General features: G+C 40.0%; 2 protein-coding genes and 1 long non-coding RNA gene across 3 annotated transcripts; 2 read left to right on the top strand and 1 right to left on the bottom strand.

The window, feature by feature from the left end:
- The first annotated feature begins 2861 nt into the window (after positions 1–2861).
- mylz3 (myosin, light polypeptide 3, skeletal muscle) lies at positions 2862–6644 on the top strand. Its single transcript, XM_044344728.1, has 6 exons — positions 2862–2972; positions 3536–3626; positions 5069–5212; positions 5646–5816; positions 5932–6009; positions 6125–6644. Exons 1-6 carry the CDS (start codon positions 2970–2972, stop codon positions 6151–6153), a joined length of 516 nt encoding a protein of 171 aa, XP_044200663.1. The 5' UTR covers positions 2862–2969; the 3' UTR covers positions 6154–6644.
- On the bottom strand, positions 3553–5110 carry LOC122976323. Its single transcript, XR_006400909.1, has 2 exons — positions 5025–5110; positions 3553–4892 (listed from the first exon to the last, which is right to left on the bottom strand). It is a non-coding gene; the product is annotated as an uncharacterized LOC122976323 (long non-coding RNA).
- A 2651-nt stretch (positions 6645–9295) lies between the features above and the next one.
- On the top strand, positions 9296–13980 carry acadl (acyl-CoA dehydrogenase long chain). Its single transcript, XM_044344727.1, has 11 exons — positions 9296–9463; positions 9975–10148; positions 10237–10374; positions 10463–10627; positions 10719–10785; positions 10871–11035; positions 11117–11218; positions 11513–11626; positions 12234–12361; positions 12438–12524; positions 12621–13980. The coding sequence occupies exons 1-11, from the start codon at positions 9375–9377 to the stop codon at positions 12712–12714; spliced, it is 1323 nt and encodes a 440-aa protein (XP_044200662.1). The 5' UTR covers positions 9296–9374; the 3' UTR covers positions 12715–13980.
- The last annotated feature ends 412 nt before the right edge of the window (positions 13981–14392 follow it).

Here is a 14392-nt window from a genome sequence, read left to right as displayed (position 1 = left end):
GCTGTTGCTCTGTAGTGAATTCCTTTTGTTGTTATGCAGCAGCAAGAAAAAGCCACAAAGGGGCAGCAGAGAGTCGGCAACTTGTGAATAAACATCTAACACTAGAATCACTTGACTTGAACTTTTCCAGCGGGCGAATGAAGAGCATTCACAGGCAATAAAAGACGTTGAAATTTCATGAATAGCTTATTTGACAGTCAAGTCTTATGTTAATTAGTTAACTGTGTATGTAATTGTTTGTAAACCATGTAATAACACAAGAATGAAGGAGACAGATGCGTTTAATGGCTCTCTCATTGCAAACACTCAGTTTTAAGGCATTTATCTGGCTTAACAAGTGTCTAAAATCCTCCGCCACTTCCTCAATGGGCCACTTGGCACAACTGGTCCGGTCTCTATTCCAAATAAGGCTCATCTAACACTCTTAAAACCTAGCAGCAACACAATGCCACTGCTCTTTTTTAAGCCCCCAGCCCATGCTTCTTTATGACCGGAGACAGGCTGGGGTCTTGAAGGGGTAGAGAGGAGGGTTGACGGGGGGGGAGGGGGGGCTGGGGGTTGGGGGTTGGGGTGGGCGGGGGTTTACTGTACCGGAGAGTCTTGAGGAGCAGGAGCGTTTGCTTTCTCCACCCCCCATCTCACTAGAGCCAGCCCAGCGCAGGAGAAACCAAACACCTTCAGCAGGAATGGGAGTAAAAATAGAGCTCATCTGTCCAAGGGTGTGGTCTCACAGACATGTCTTAACCGTGGTTCACTCACTCCTACAAATGTCCTCCAAGTCTTTTCCTTCTGCACTTTGGCAGTGGGAAAAGTTAGGCTTACTGTAGTATGTCAGCGTGCACACGCTAGCTATTCACACTATTAGTGAATTACCTAATCCTGTGCTCGTTCTCGCTGTCCGTATGCATTTGCTCTTCTTCTACTGCGTCTTTCTGTCTTTTTGAAATGAACCCTCAGAATTTGAAATCTTGAGTATTTCGACGGCCACTGCTCACAAAACATAATGTTAAAAACGGATGTAAACGTTTGTATTTCTGTTATATTGACTGATGATTTTTGCAAGATTTTTGTACACTGCGCACAATTCAACAAAAAAACAAAACAAAGTCAATGCTGACATTTAATTACTCAAGTTTCATGCAGTCATGGAGAAATTATAGACATACAAAAGTGTTTTTCAGCCTCCGAAAACACAAAAAATGGGTACTTATTAGTCCATGATATTCAAAGAGAAAGTTACGTTTGATATATTTGTCATAAGATAACCACTTCATAGTCATATGAAGTACCATACACCTAGCTGATGGGTAAAGCTAGTCAAATCTCCTGAGTCAAAGATAAAACAATAGTTAATGGATTGTCTATATAAGTAAATCAAGCCAAATGTGCAGCTACTTTGAAATTAATTATTTAACTAAATGAATACTGAGCTGGTCGTGTGTCTGACAGTATGTATATTCTACTAATTACTCAATTAGTACGTATTTTTAATTACCTTGATTAAACTTAAATTGAATTACCTTAATTAAACTTTACCAAAGCATTAACATACTGCTTCATTGCCAGTTTAAACCATTTTGACAAGTTAAACAAAGTTAAAAGTGGATTTAATTGAACTATATGTTGATGCGCTTTGGTGCATTTTAAACCACAGTGAAATATTTTCATTCATTAGAAACATTGGTAGTACATTTTCTAAAAGAATAACAAAACGTGAAGGATCATACATTTTGTATGATCAAGGCACAATATGTGGGTGTTTAGTTAACCATCTCTTCAGCTGACTACAAATTTCTAGAACATTCACTGGGGAATCCTGAACAAGTCTGCCCAGTACGTCACTTATCAAACCTTATTTGGTCATTTCACCTCTTTCCAAGACAACATTCATCAAAATGTTACATTTTACTACAGTTTAATAGCTAGTTTTGTGCATCTACTGCATTAAAACGATTCCTTTTGATAGTGCCATCAGCACCATGGAGAGCGCTGGTGGAGATGGAAACGTCACAGAAGCAGCCATGTGCACAGTTCATTTAACCTCTATAGATTATGCAGTGAAGTCTTCTGGGCAACTTAATATATTATGATCCTTTTATCCCCTCAATTTAACTTCAATGTGATTATCTTTTCATGCAGCTGGATACATACACGCTGGATAATTAAGAGATTTTGAGCCATTTTTCAATTACTATATTAGGAATACTATAGTGCTGAGCCGAATTACAAAAACTATTAATTTTGGAACATCTTTATTACTTTTCTATACGTTGCAGATAATCTGGTACATTTTCTTTGATTTCAGAGTGCTTAAAACCAGCTCAAGGAATGGTAATGTTAGTGAAACCCACATACATGTAAATCATGTTCTGTTTATGTGTTTACTGCCACTAAACTTTCTAAATACCTGCCTGAATGGAATCAACCTTTCAAATGGTTTTCGCCCTGCTGTCATTTAAACATGAGAGGAGGAGCAGTCTCGCTGTTTAAAAATACCACCTTGTAAATGAGCTCTCTGGACTCTGGGCCCCTTCTGAAGTGGGACACTAGGTAGCTGAGTTTTCTACATTTTCACTGATAGCTGTCAACTGTTTGTCAAAAGAGAGAACTTTTGATGTCAAGAAAATTAAATCTTCTGTTCTTTATAGAAATAAGTTTAAAAACTGTTTCATTCTTGGTACATTGGACACAAAGTCTTGACACAGTTCTTTGGCTGTCTAAAAATAACTCTGTCCCCTTCTAAAGGTCTACTCCCACTGCTCTGAGGGTGCACAGCTCTCCTCTCCGTTTGCCCTAAGAAAGTTAAAGATGTTCCAATGTGTCATCTGATCCACCTCATTAGCATATGTGACATCATATGCCCGGGATAAATAAGAGGGGGCTTTGACCATGGCTCAGGACCAGTCTGTCTGTCTTGGGACTTCTGCTTCTCTTCTTTCTTTCCGCTCCTCCAGCTCCTACTCTCCAAAATGGTGTGTACAAAATTGTGTTTTGGACCTTTTGGGTTGGGCGGTACCAGTGGAGTTACTTTTTTTTTTTCCTGTGGCATGGGTTTGGATACCATCTCTTGAGAAAAAAAAAAAAAAAAAAAGCTGTCATCTCTGAATGATGTCATCGAAATCATGCTAGAGAGGAGAAGTCAAGTCTGGCATTTTTATTATTGCTCTGAAAGGCCTGTCTTCACAAATTGCGAAAAAAGTTCACTTCTCCGAAGATTCCGAAATGTTGAAAATTATAACTTTGGGTCCAGGATCACTGTCTTGTGAAATACATCCACATATCTAAATTCAAGGAACCCATCTATTACTTCATTATATGATACATGTATTTGTGTTTTGGACAATTTACAGCAATAAATTCTAAGACAGAGTTGTAGACGGAGCACTGTTAAGAAATCTTACATAAACTAGATTTTGTTCTAATTCTATACACATAAAAATCATTTGATTTTAATCATTTTTCTGTGCTCCATGTGTTCATGCATTCATAAATGTACCTTTGTTTGTGTGCATTTTTGTGTATTCTTATGTGACAGGCCGAAGCCGAGGCTGCAGCTCCCGCTCCAGCACCAGAACCAGCACCCGCTGCTGCCGGTGGAGCCGAATTCTCAGCTGACCAGATTGAGGGTAAGTGAAGAAACAGCAAGATTCTTCATCTCTTGCAAATAAATTAAGCATGCGAAAAATTGGTTGTGAGAATGCTGCTCTCTGATCATGTATGGAGACATTTACTTGCAAAACTACCAGCAGGAGAGAGTATACAATCCAATTTTCTTCTGCAGCCCAGAGTAGATAAATGCTCACCTCGCTGAATCTTAGCTGAGTCCAAATGAACTGCTAGACCACCATACGACATGCCATTCCACAGACTTGTCCAGTTGTCGAGTTATCTATTCTAAGCTGATCTAGCCTTGTCTTGCAAGCCGCAGTGGCCCTTACACAGCAGAGGTGTTAATCCCCAGGCCAAGGTTTAAGATGCAGGCACAGTGGCATCCCCTTACAGAAGGAATCCAAAGCTTGATCCCCCTAGCACCATCCCCAACGCTTTTGTTCAGTGCTGAAAGACAAGTCATCTATAAACATTGCCTTATGTTTGGCGGAAGGCATTTGTTGTGGCTCTGCATGTCAGAATGACATGTTGTATCGTCTCCATAATATTTTTCTATGGATATTCTCAGTTCTTGTATCATATGTATGTTCATCTACATGTGATACACCTTGAAATTTCCTAGTTGTACCACTTAGAGTTCAGGACAAAGCTCAAATGCACTTCTAGGAACCTTTTTAATTAAATTTGAATTTCTTAGCAACACCCCCCCAAAAAAAAAAAGTGCTGCTTCTGCACAGTCTGGTACATTTATACTTTCTACATTAAGTTAGTAGCCAGTAGAATACGTGCAGCACAAGGTGTTGATTACGCCGCAGTCAGCATTTTTATGTTTAACTTGAGCAGGGCCAGGGGGCCATGGCTCTATATGGCCTGGGTTACTCTGTCAGGGTGTATCAGTTTTCTCCCGATGTCACCCTAAATTCCTCCCAAATGCAAGCGGAGGGAGGAATGGGGAGGGGTGGAGTGCGTGGTGGTACAGCTGTTCCCACTGCTGCTGCTGCTGCTGCTGGGAAATCACATAAGAGCATTAATCTGTCAAAAAGGTCACTTTGAGTTGGCTTCTTGTAGCATTCATAGAAACAGCTAACCTTTGTTCAAGCCCCTCTCGTTGCCTTCCTCTTCTCTGTTTGGATACAGCTGTTGCTTCCAATTAGCTGGGAACAATGGTGGAAGTATGTGACTTATACTGTCTTTGATCCTCCAACACAGTGTGACACCACATAGCTGCCATAGCTGACTAAGAACCCTGGATAGAAAGAATAGAAAACCCAAAGGAGACGGATCTAATGGGAACCAAAAAGAGAATGTCATGAACATTTATGTCATAGCAGTCATATGAATACCATTTGGCAGCAAGATCAAAAGTAATTATATTTTATGCCCAATAGCCCTTAAAAATTATCTTGTGTCCGTACTTAATAACTCAAGAGTTCTCTCCTGAATCTCTCCTCTTCGCCAGACTTCAAGGAGGCTTTCGGTCTCTTTGACAGAGTTGGTGACAACCAGGTGGCCTTCAACCAGGTCGCTGACATCATGCGCGCTCTGGGCCAGAACCCCACCAACAAGGACGTCCACAAGATCCTGGGCAACCCAACCGCCGACGGTAAGACAACATTCAGCCAAACCTTGATGAAGCTGACTGTGTGTCAAAAAACTGTAGAAACTGGAACATTGTCAGTCATGCCAGTCACAAAGAAATATCTACCTCAGTTTTGCTACCAGACCAAGAAAGGTTTAACCTGAACCCCCAAGTGTATTAAATGAAGGAAGTGTGACTTTTATTATTTGTAAGAAGAAGAATGTGTTATTTGTTCTCTCAAAAGTTACAGTCTCCATTTCACTTCAACCTTAAACATAAAATTATTGTCATCAGCTGGTCAAACTGGCCTTTCTTTGATGCCAAAACACTGAAAGGAAGTAGTCTAAACACACCTGATTCTTCTGTGCTTAGTGGTAAACACTTGATCTTGAGATTTCCATTTCCATCCACACAGTCACTAATAATGGCGCCTTCTGTGACATTTTTAAATTTACAGACATGGCCAACAAGAGGCTCAACTTCGACACTTTCCTGCCCATGCTGAAGCAGGTTGACACTTTCCAGAAGGGTACCTACGATGACTACGTTGAGGGTCTGCGTGTCTTTGACAAGGAGGGCAACGGCACAGTCATGGGCGCTGAGCTGCGTATCGTGCTGTCCACCCTGGGTGAGTCTCAAGTCACCTTCCCCAAATATAGAAGCACACAAATATAGTTTACTTAGCACGCACAGTATGTGAAATGGAGATTGCATTTCTGACATGGATCCGTGTGCGTCTACAGGAGAGAAGATGAGCGAGCCTGAGATTGATGCCCTTATGACTGGTCAGGAGGACGAGAACGGCAGTGTGCACTATGAGGGTAAGCTTTGACTTCCCGGTATTCCTTCTCTTGTAATGTTTGACTTTTGCAGATGTATGGGTTCTTATTTCTTCTTGTGGGTTCTTATTTCTTCTTCTTCTTCTTATTTCTCCAGCTTTCGTCAAGCACATCATGTCCGTGTAAGAGGCCAGCAGGAGGAGTGCTGAAGAAACTGTAGCTAGCCTACAGACAGCCCAACGGTGTTCAGGACATCTACACTGTTTCAAAGACCAACCAAGGAAAGACAAGGACTATGTACAAGGGATGTTGAAGCAACCCCATCTTGTTGTTTATTTTGTTTTCCTTTCCACTTCGTCTCCAACCCTCCTCTGTCGGGAAATCTCCTCTTCATTGTAGACCCCACCACTTGGCCTCTACTCTCCCCCCGGGGCGCGTCTCCACTCGCCGCATTTGGGGTGAGGAACGGGGGAGAAGGGGTGACCACTCATCAAGTGAGGGTTGATCCCTCCCTTCCCACCGCCACCTCATTCAGTCACGTCATCACTGGCCCAGCAATGCCAAAGGTGCTGGAGAACGGTAGTGGATTGACCGCCAAAAGTCTCCCACTTCCCTGAAAAGTTCTATTTATTTTCACTCTGTTCATTTCAGAATAAACTTTTCAAAAGTACATCCCATCTTTGGCGATTCTTGATCTGTCATTATCCACATACAGCTATAGATATGATTTAGTACAGGGCAACAGTATACTATATTTATGAATTTTAGTTGGATAGAACAACAGAAAACTGAAATATCCTTATGGTGGAAGATAAAAACTAGTCTATGAAGGTCCAAGAAGACAGACAGAAGGAGAACAAAGGAATAAAATACAAATCTTACTGCTATGTTCTGTATTTTGAGATTTAATTAGCACTTTAGCACTTCCGTGTCATGACATATTTTCAAGTGAAGCTGGATAGACAGGCGGGACACTGAAAAGTGAGCGTGTCATAATGAATCTTAGCTCTGTGCTGCTAAAAGTTGAGGATTGATTAATGGGTGGATACCATGATGTTATTGGTTGAAACTGGTTGGTTCAAGTTTACGTAAGCACATGTTATATTTTGTTTTACAGGAAGAAAACATGATTGGATTTTGATATAAGAATACAAAGAAATGTATTAGGTGCACAATCTGACTGGGGATGTGATCTTAAAGGGTCGCATTTCCTCTCAACTTTAAATCAGATTTTCTATTTGTAAGGTTAATTTGTAATCCTAATATTTATCCACAGCCTCACATTAATTTTTTTTTTAGTTCCACAAAGCATAAAAGCATCGATTGAGACACAATTTATTCTAAGATCACTTGCAAGTGATGACATTTTTTAGGGGCACAACTATATTTTGAATTCTCCTCTATGACAAAAACAACACTAAATGTATACAATTAAATTTTAAAGAAATTACTATAATGCATGATTTCATTATAGATAATAGTTACAGCAGAAAGGATAGTAAAAAAGAATGCATGTAAAGGGGGACCTTTCAGCTTTCAACCAGAACAAATTACATACACATTACATAATAGTTTATAATTAAGAAAACATGATTAGGAAGAGTAGACGGAGATGACTGAAGATGCTTTAGAAGAGAAGAGACATGTGGACCTTGGGCTAATAAATACTAGGTAGGGGACTGAAGGGATCATGTCTGACTTGGTCAGATAAGTCAAATATTTTAGGGGCCATGTGTTCAAGTATAACTGTGCCTATGACCTCAGCAGGGGTCAAGTGTCAATCACTGCTAGGCTTTTTTTGTATCCTCGTAAAAACATAAAAGGAAGTGAGTAGAGAACAGACACTTTATTTTTGTGTTTAACTTTAAGAGAGGCTCACCTGTGTTTTTAATGTGGAGTAAATGTGGGAGCTATAATACCAGACACAAAACTTCTGCAAACTGGGGCAGACAGTGCAAACATTGACTGAAATTTTTTTTGTAACATTAAGAAAGCCTGTCCTGCCCCCTTGTGGTGTAATGAGGAAGTCAACAGACCTTTATAAAATACATCATGTTGCATATGAAATAAAGACAACCGAGATTTTGTGTTTAAACTTTAAACCATCACTTATGAAATAAACACAGTAGGTATACAAGGTACTACTTTTTCCAGTATGTAAAGGAATTCAGTACACATTACATATGATACTCTGTATCTGCCAATGGAAATGTAAAAATGAAAACCTCAATATAATAATAGTAATAATGTTTATTTATATAGCACTTATCAAACTCAGTGATTACAAAGTGCTTTACAGGACAAAATGAAAAGAAACAGAAAATACATAAATACACATATGCAGACAACTCTATCCAAATTGAATGAGGGAATAAGGTAAATATAGCCTACATTTTCAGAAGCAATATTAAAAAAAGGGGGAAAAGTTATTTAAAGGAGTTATTCAAAAGCTTTTGATAGAAATGTGTTTTTAGAAGCAATTTAAAAGAAGCTGGTTTTGCAAGTCTGCGTTCATCAGTCAGGTTGTTCCATAGTTAAGGCGTCCTAACAGCAAACACTTTGTCCCTTTCAGTCTTACACCAGAACATGGGAATTGCCAACAAGTTCCTGTCTGAGGACCCCAGACTGCATACAGGTAGGTAAAGGGCAAGTAATTCAAATCTTAAAATCAATTCTGTAAAAAAACTGGATGTCAGTTCAGACACAATGAGAGGGGAGTAATCTGATCTCTTTACATGGGTTTTTTTTTTTTTTTTTTTAGTAGTCTGGCTGCTACATTCTGTACAATATGGAGTCTATGAACTGTTATCTGATTCATGCCGGTTATTTCTGCACCACCAAATATTTATTCTCATATGCTACTTATGTATCTTATTTCTATTCTAAAAAGACAGAATAAATTATGTCTCAGAGCACATGCTATCAGCTCTTTATCATATTTTTAAATTGCACGTTTTTTGTTGTTTCTGTGGAGAAGTGGCAGCACCTGCAACATTTTTAATCTTACCAACAGATGGCAGAGTTATAACACTTCTGCAAGGTTTAAAAGAAGAAGAAATCCGGCTGCACCGAGAGAAAGAAGACGCAAGAGGTCTCACTCTGCTGCTTTTGTCACGGATAAAACCTCCCACAGTGTGAAGAGTTCACACATGTAAATAATTAAAGTTACATTTACGAGCTAGATTACACATAAATAAAATATTGTATCTACAAAAGGAAAACACATGTAGTTCTGTTCATTGCTAAGCAGAAAGTTTAAGCTAATCGTACTTTTTCCAGCCCGCGGGAAGAGCCGATGAACGACTACAGAGTGATACATCTTTATGTTTAATTATCATTCAGGCGATCTTTGCTCTCCTGTTGTCTTCTGTGCCTTTTTCTTGATAGTGTTTCGCTTCATTTGCAAAATGTTTGTTAAAAATATCGCTAAAAGCTGCTATTCCGGTTTGAGAAATGTCTCCGGGCGAGGACAGACACTTTCTGCTGCTACTACAAGGTGAAATATAACTTTAATGGTTTCAGTGTTTGTCTTTTTGAAGTAGCATTTCTTTAAACATATTTGTCAGTAATAGCGACGCGAAGTATCCCTACTCAGGGAACCTATATAAGTTAGTTATGTGAATTATTTTGAGGTCATAGTGTCCTTTTTCCAGATATAATTAAAGTGTCTGCCTTTAGAAGTGGGTCACGGTAACCTTTGACACACTTCCTGCATTGTGACCAGTAAGGACCTTAGTTAAGCTATTTTTGTAGTATTAATTAATGTTGACAATGTTTTGATCGCTTGACTTATTGTTTTAAACTATTTTTTACCCTTTATTATGGCTGTAGATTTATTCTAAGCATGACGATATTATTCTGGTACCATTAATGTAAACAAAATGACATATTTCCTGGTAGCTTTAAACTAATATCACACTTCCCATAATCCTCTGCTGTTTTACCCAAGTGAATGTATTGTTTGTCAAGAAGAGTATGATTGGATGAGTTTCTGTAATTCCTCCCAGATTGCAGCACAGTCAGACCCAGCAGCACAGGCATCCCTCTACACGTCCAGAGACCTCTGGCGCCAAGACCCTGATGGACATTGGCACTCGCCGGATCTTCAATGAGGACCACGACATGTTCAGAGAAAGTGTCCGGCGCTTCTTTCAAGAGGAGGTGGTGCCACACCACAAAGAGTAGGTGGAAGGGTCTCTTTTTATGACTCCTCTGTTATCATATATGTCTTTCCCTGCCTCATTACAATCTCTTTTTCTGTTGCTCCAGGTGGGAGAAGGCAGGTCAGGTGAGCAGGGAGGTGTGGGAGAAGGCTGGCGAGCAAGGCCTGCTGGGAATAATGACGCCAGAGGAGCACGGTGGCATCGGAGGAGACTTGTTTTCTACCGCCATCACATGGGAGGAACAGTGAGTTGTCCTTTTGAGGTGAAAACACAATTCTGAGATCATACACGGGCTTACTTTTTTCATTTGAGATTCTGTATTTGTTCAACAGAATGTATTCCAACTGCTCAGGACCCGGTTTCGCCCTGCACTCCGACATAGTCTTGCCCTACATCCTCAACTACGGCTCCAAGGAGCAGATCGACTACTTTGCCCCCAAGATGAATGCAGGAACATGCATCGGCGCTATTGCCATGACAGAGCCGGGAGCAGGCAGGTCAGTGCTCAAGAATAAATGCGACATCAACATCCATAGATCGCAATAATGGGGTGTAGCGTTCATGACCTGACACCTTTTATCTTTTCAGTGATCTTCAAGGCGTGAGGACATACGCCAAGAAGGACGGCAGCGACTGGATCCTCAACGGCAACAAGGTGCTGGCGGAGTCACGGAAGCAAAAAAAAAAACCACTCATTTCATTGCATCTGAACATCAGCTTGAGCTCTTTTCCATCTCCAGGTGTTCATCACAAACGGTTGGATGGCCGACCTGGTGGTGGTAGTGACCGTGACCAACCGCGAGGCCAAGACAGCCGCGCACGGCATCAGTCTGTTCCTGGTGGAGAACGGCATGAAGGGCTTCCAGAAAGGACGCAAGTTGGAGAAGATCGGTCTGAAGGCTCAGGTACCTGAGCACCTCAAGATAGTTTTTCCATCATACTGTGGCTCTATACTCTGACTTCTAACGCTTCTCCTTCTTTTTAAGGACACAGCCGAACTGTTTTTTGAGGATGTGCGGCTCCCAGCTAACGCCCTCTTAGGGGAACTCAACAAGGGTTTCTACTATCTAATGAAAGAACTGCCTCAGGTGAACATGCAAAAAATTCAACAGCATCACCCTCATTAACATTGAAAGTACCAAGATGCATTTTTTGTTCAGAAACAGAAAATAGGCCACAAATGACTTTAAAAGGTTAAGTTGTTTGTTTTTGATTAATAACAAGTCAAAATTCCACAGATACAGTAAATTACAGCTTTAAAATCTTTCTTTTTGTATTTGCATTCACTTTTTTATTTGTTTCATTACCTAGATACTTCCACACAAGTTATTATGGTTTTACTTCAGTTGATTTGATGGTAAATAATTATTTTGTTGGATTAGGAGCGTCTGTTGATTGCTGACATGGCCATAGCGAGTTGTGAGTTCATGTTTGAGGAAACCAGGAACTATGTGTTGCAGAGGAAAGCTTTCGGCAAGACAATCTCTCACCTACAGGTTTGTATCACATAGTTTTTTTTTTTAGTTTTTCACATAGTTTATTTGATTGTAAGTGCACATTTTTCTAGACAAAAATGTGTCTAGTTTTGCCCTTTACTTAAAGACTCAATTGATTTTTCTGTTTTGTTTGTTCATTTATTCAAAATGGAGACAGAAAGAGGCTACAATAACAGCAAAATCAACTGGCTTGCTGTATTTAATTTAAGAAAAATCAAAAACTTTTCATTAAAAACAAACATTTCTTAGATATTGAACCACAGATTTGTGGTCCAAGCTCAGATCTCTTATCTCAGTAAGTTCCTATTTACATAAAAACAAAGTGAACCTATTCTCAGTCTCATCCAGCTACTGTTTTAAATATCTTCAACCCACACACACCATGCCAGCCTTTGTTTATTCACACCATACCCCTCAAAACAAATGAGCTCTGTTCCTTTTTCCTCTGTTCTGTTCGATGTTTTCTTTAGTCACAGATCTAAATGTGAGAAATGTTGAATAGGAAATCTTTTTATTGCCTACTATTGATGTTTAGTATCTTCTGTGCATGCCTTAGAATCACAGTTTTCCTTTCGAAGAATAAATGTTGTCTAATTTTACCCCACAGACTGTGCAGCACAAGCTGGCAGAGCTGAAGACTGAAATCTGTGTGGGCAGATCCTTCGTGGATAACTGCCTTCAGCTCCACGCTGAGAAACGCCTGGATCCCTCCACGGCCTCCATGGCCAAGTTCTGGTGAGCATGTGTTTCTGTATTTACCAAAAATAAGCCCTGCTGTTGCCATGTGCTAACGTCCTTGTCTTTTCTCCAGGGCATCTGACCTCCAGAACAAGGTGGCCACTCAGTGCCTGCAACTCCATGGAGGCTGGGGCTACATGTGGGAATATCCCATTGCCAAGTAAGTGTTACACAGTCTGCATGACAGGCACAGGTGATTGTCAGGTGGTTTTTGTGTATTCCAGTCCATCAACAACTTGTCTCTCTGTTCTTCCAGGGCATTTGTGGACTCTCGTATTCAGCCCATCTACGGAGGCACCAACGAGATCATGAAAGAGCTCATCGCCCGCACCATTGTCAGCCAGAAGTGAGAAATTTGGATGTTTTCACGGTGGAGGAGCACTGGGGAAAGAGGGATGGTTTGCACAGATGTGTTTGTTTCTCGGTACAGGGTTTGTCTGGAAAAAATGGAAAAATATGAATGTCCTCCCTGATGGTCGTGAAAAGTCTGGAAGGTATGACAGAATGTACTTAAACCTGCAGTGCGGAACTTTTGTCTCCCCCTTCTGGTAGTTACACAAACAGTGTCAACGCATGCTTATGATATATGCCTCCGTCTGTCACTACTGGCTGTAAAACGGTGGATAAATTTTTTTTAATGTCACAACCTCCCGTGAAATTACTTGTTTCACTATCAGAATTTCATCCATTATATCCGATAACATTTGGAAAGTCTAGGAAAGCAGCATGATTGAGTCATATCATCCCCATTCAAATTAGCGGAGGGCTAAAACAGTAGTCAGCTGGTTCGGCTGTCGGAAGTCTCTTGTGTGCATGCACAGTATGCATTCATCCAGGTAATTTCTTTACAGCAGGAAGTGGCTTTCTTGGCTTCATGCGCCACTGAGAAACTTTCACAGGAATAAACTGAGCCCTGCCTCCAACACTGTATCCAGTTCTTATTATGCATCCATGGTTGCTCCCAATCATTGCTGGTTGATGTAAAAACATCACTACCGACCGGACACCAGTGATGGACTTAATCAGCATTGTGTGATCTTGTTTGGTAAGGGCTTGAATGTAACAGATGTTCATTTATATGTAAAAGTTCCGCACTGCAGCTTTAAATTCCACTTGAATTCTTCAAATCAGCATAAGAAGTTGCAAGTTGAAAAAAAAACAAAATAAGGGTTGTCTTTGCTTTTAAAGTGAGGCATATTACAGTAGGTTTAGAGGGTTGATTTATTATCCTCTTCCAAATCAATTAAAATGAACACTCGTCGCTTGAGGGTTTCTGAACAAAGACTTTAACCGTAATAAAATATGAGTTATATTTTTCAACTTTGCCAAGATCTTGACTTATTTTTATGTCATTTAACAGTCATTGTAGTGTCTGTTGTATTTACACTTGACTGAAAAATAACAGATTCCAGGTAAAAATGCACTCAAACGTATTTTGTTTTTGTAAAAGAAAAGTGTTATTAGTTGTTTGAGTGTGTGTCATTATTGAAGAGATGATTTATTTATCAGATCTGTATGCCTTTTTGTCAACACTGAAAGTGTCCTCAATGTAATTTCTTGGTTGTCCATTTTGATTAAATAAACACACAGTGTTTTAATTGCCAGTATCAACACAATCTTGACTTTAAAGTTTCTGTATCCTTGATTCATACTTCAAGTATAAACCTATTTTGGTCAGTTTTAGCATACTATTGAGAACATCTGAGGCAGGTATTACAAGTGTTTTTATGATTTGTAACATCTTTTCATTTCCTTCTGTGGGGATTTGTAGCAGATGGTATGATGCTATAGTTGTAAGGCTCAACATGGATGTTGGATGTGGTCAGATAATAAGCCTACGTACAGGTTTGTGTTTGTTTTCCGCACATATGGGGATGATAATAGTTAGAAGTAGGCGTGAGTCAAGATTTAGGATGTGATGGAGAGTGGTTGGGATTAAATACTGACTTCCCCAGCTTGCATTACATTATTTGCATCAGTAGGTGGCAGTGAATGCAAGGGCAAAGCTGATAAAGACATGACAAATGG

This window comes from Thunnus albacares, chromosome 24, assembly GCF_914725855.1.
Source record: "Thunnus albacares chromosome 24, fThuAlb1.1, whole genome shotgun sequence".
NCBI lineage: Eukaryota > Metazoa > Chordata > Actinopteri > Scombriformes > Scombridae > Thunnus > Thunnus albacares.
The sequence above is the reverse complement of the archived record's forward strand: the minus strand, read 5'-3'. Positions and strand labels throughout refer to the sequence as shown.

Coding starts and splice junctions, on each gene's coding strand:
- mylz3 (XM_044344728.1), top strand. Junction 3,627..5,068: donor CTCAGCTGACCAGATTGAGG/GTAAGTGAAGAA, acceptor CCTCTTCGCCAG/ACTTCAAGGAGGCTTTCGGT. Junction 6,010..6,124: donor CGGCAGTGTGCACTATGAGG/GTAAGCTTTGAC, acceptor TTATTTCTCCAG/CTTTCGTCAAGCACATCATG.
- acadl (XM_044344727.1), top strand. CDS start 9,375: ATGTTTGTTAAAAATATCGCTAAAAGCTGCTATTCCGGTTTGAGAAAT. Junction 10,149..10,236: donor GTGGTGCCACACCACAAAGA/GTAGGTGGAAGG, acceptor CTGTTGCTCCAG/GTGGGAGAAGGCAGGTCAGG. Junction 12,362..12,437: donor GCCTCCATGGCCAAGTTCTG/GTGAGCATGTGT, acceptor TCTTTTCTCCAG/GGCATCTGACCTCCAGAACA.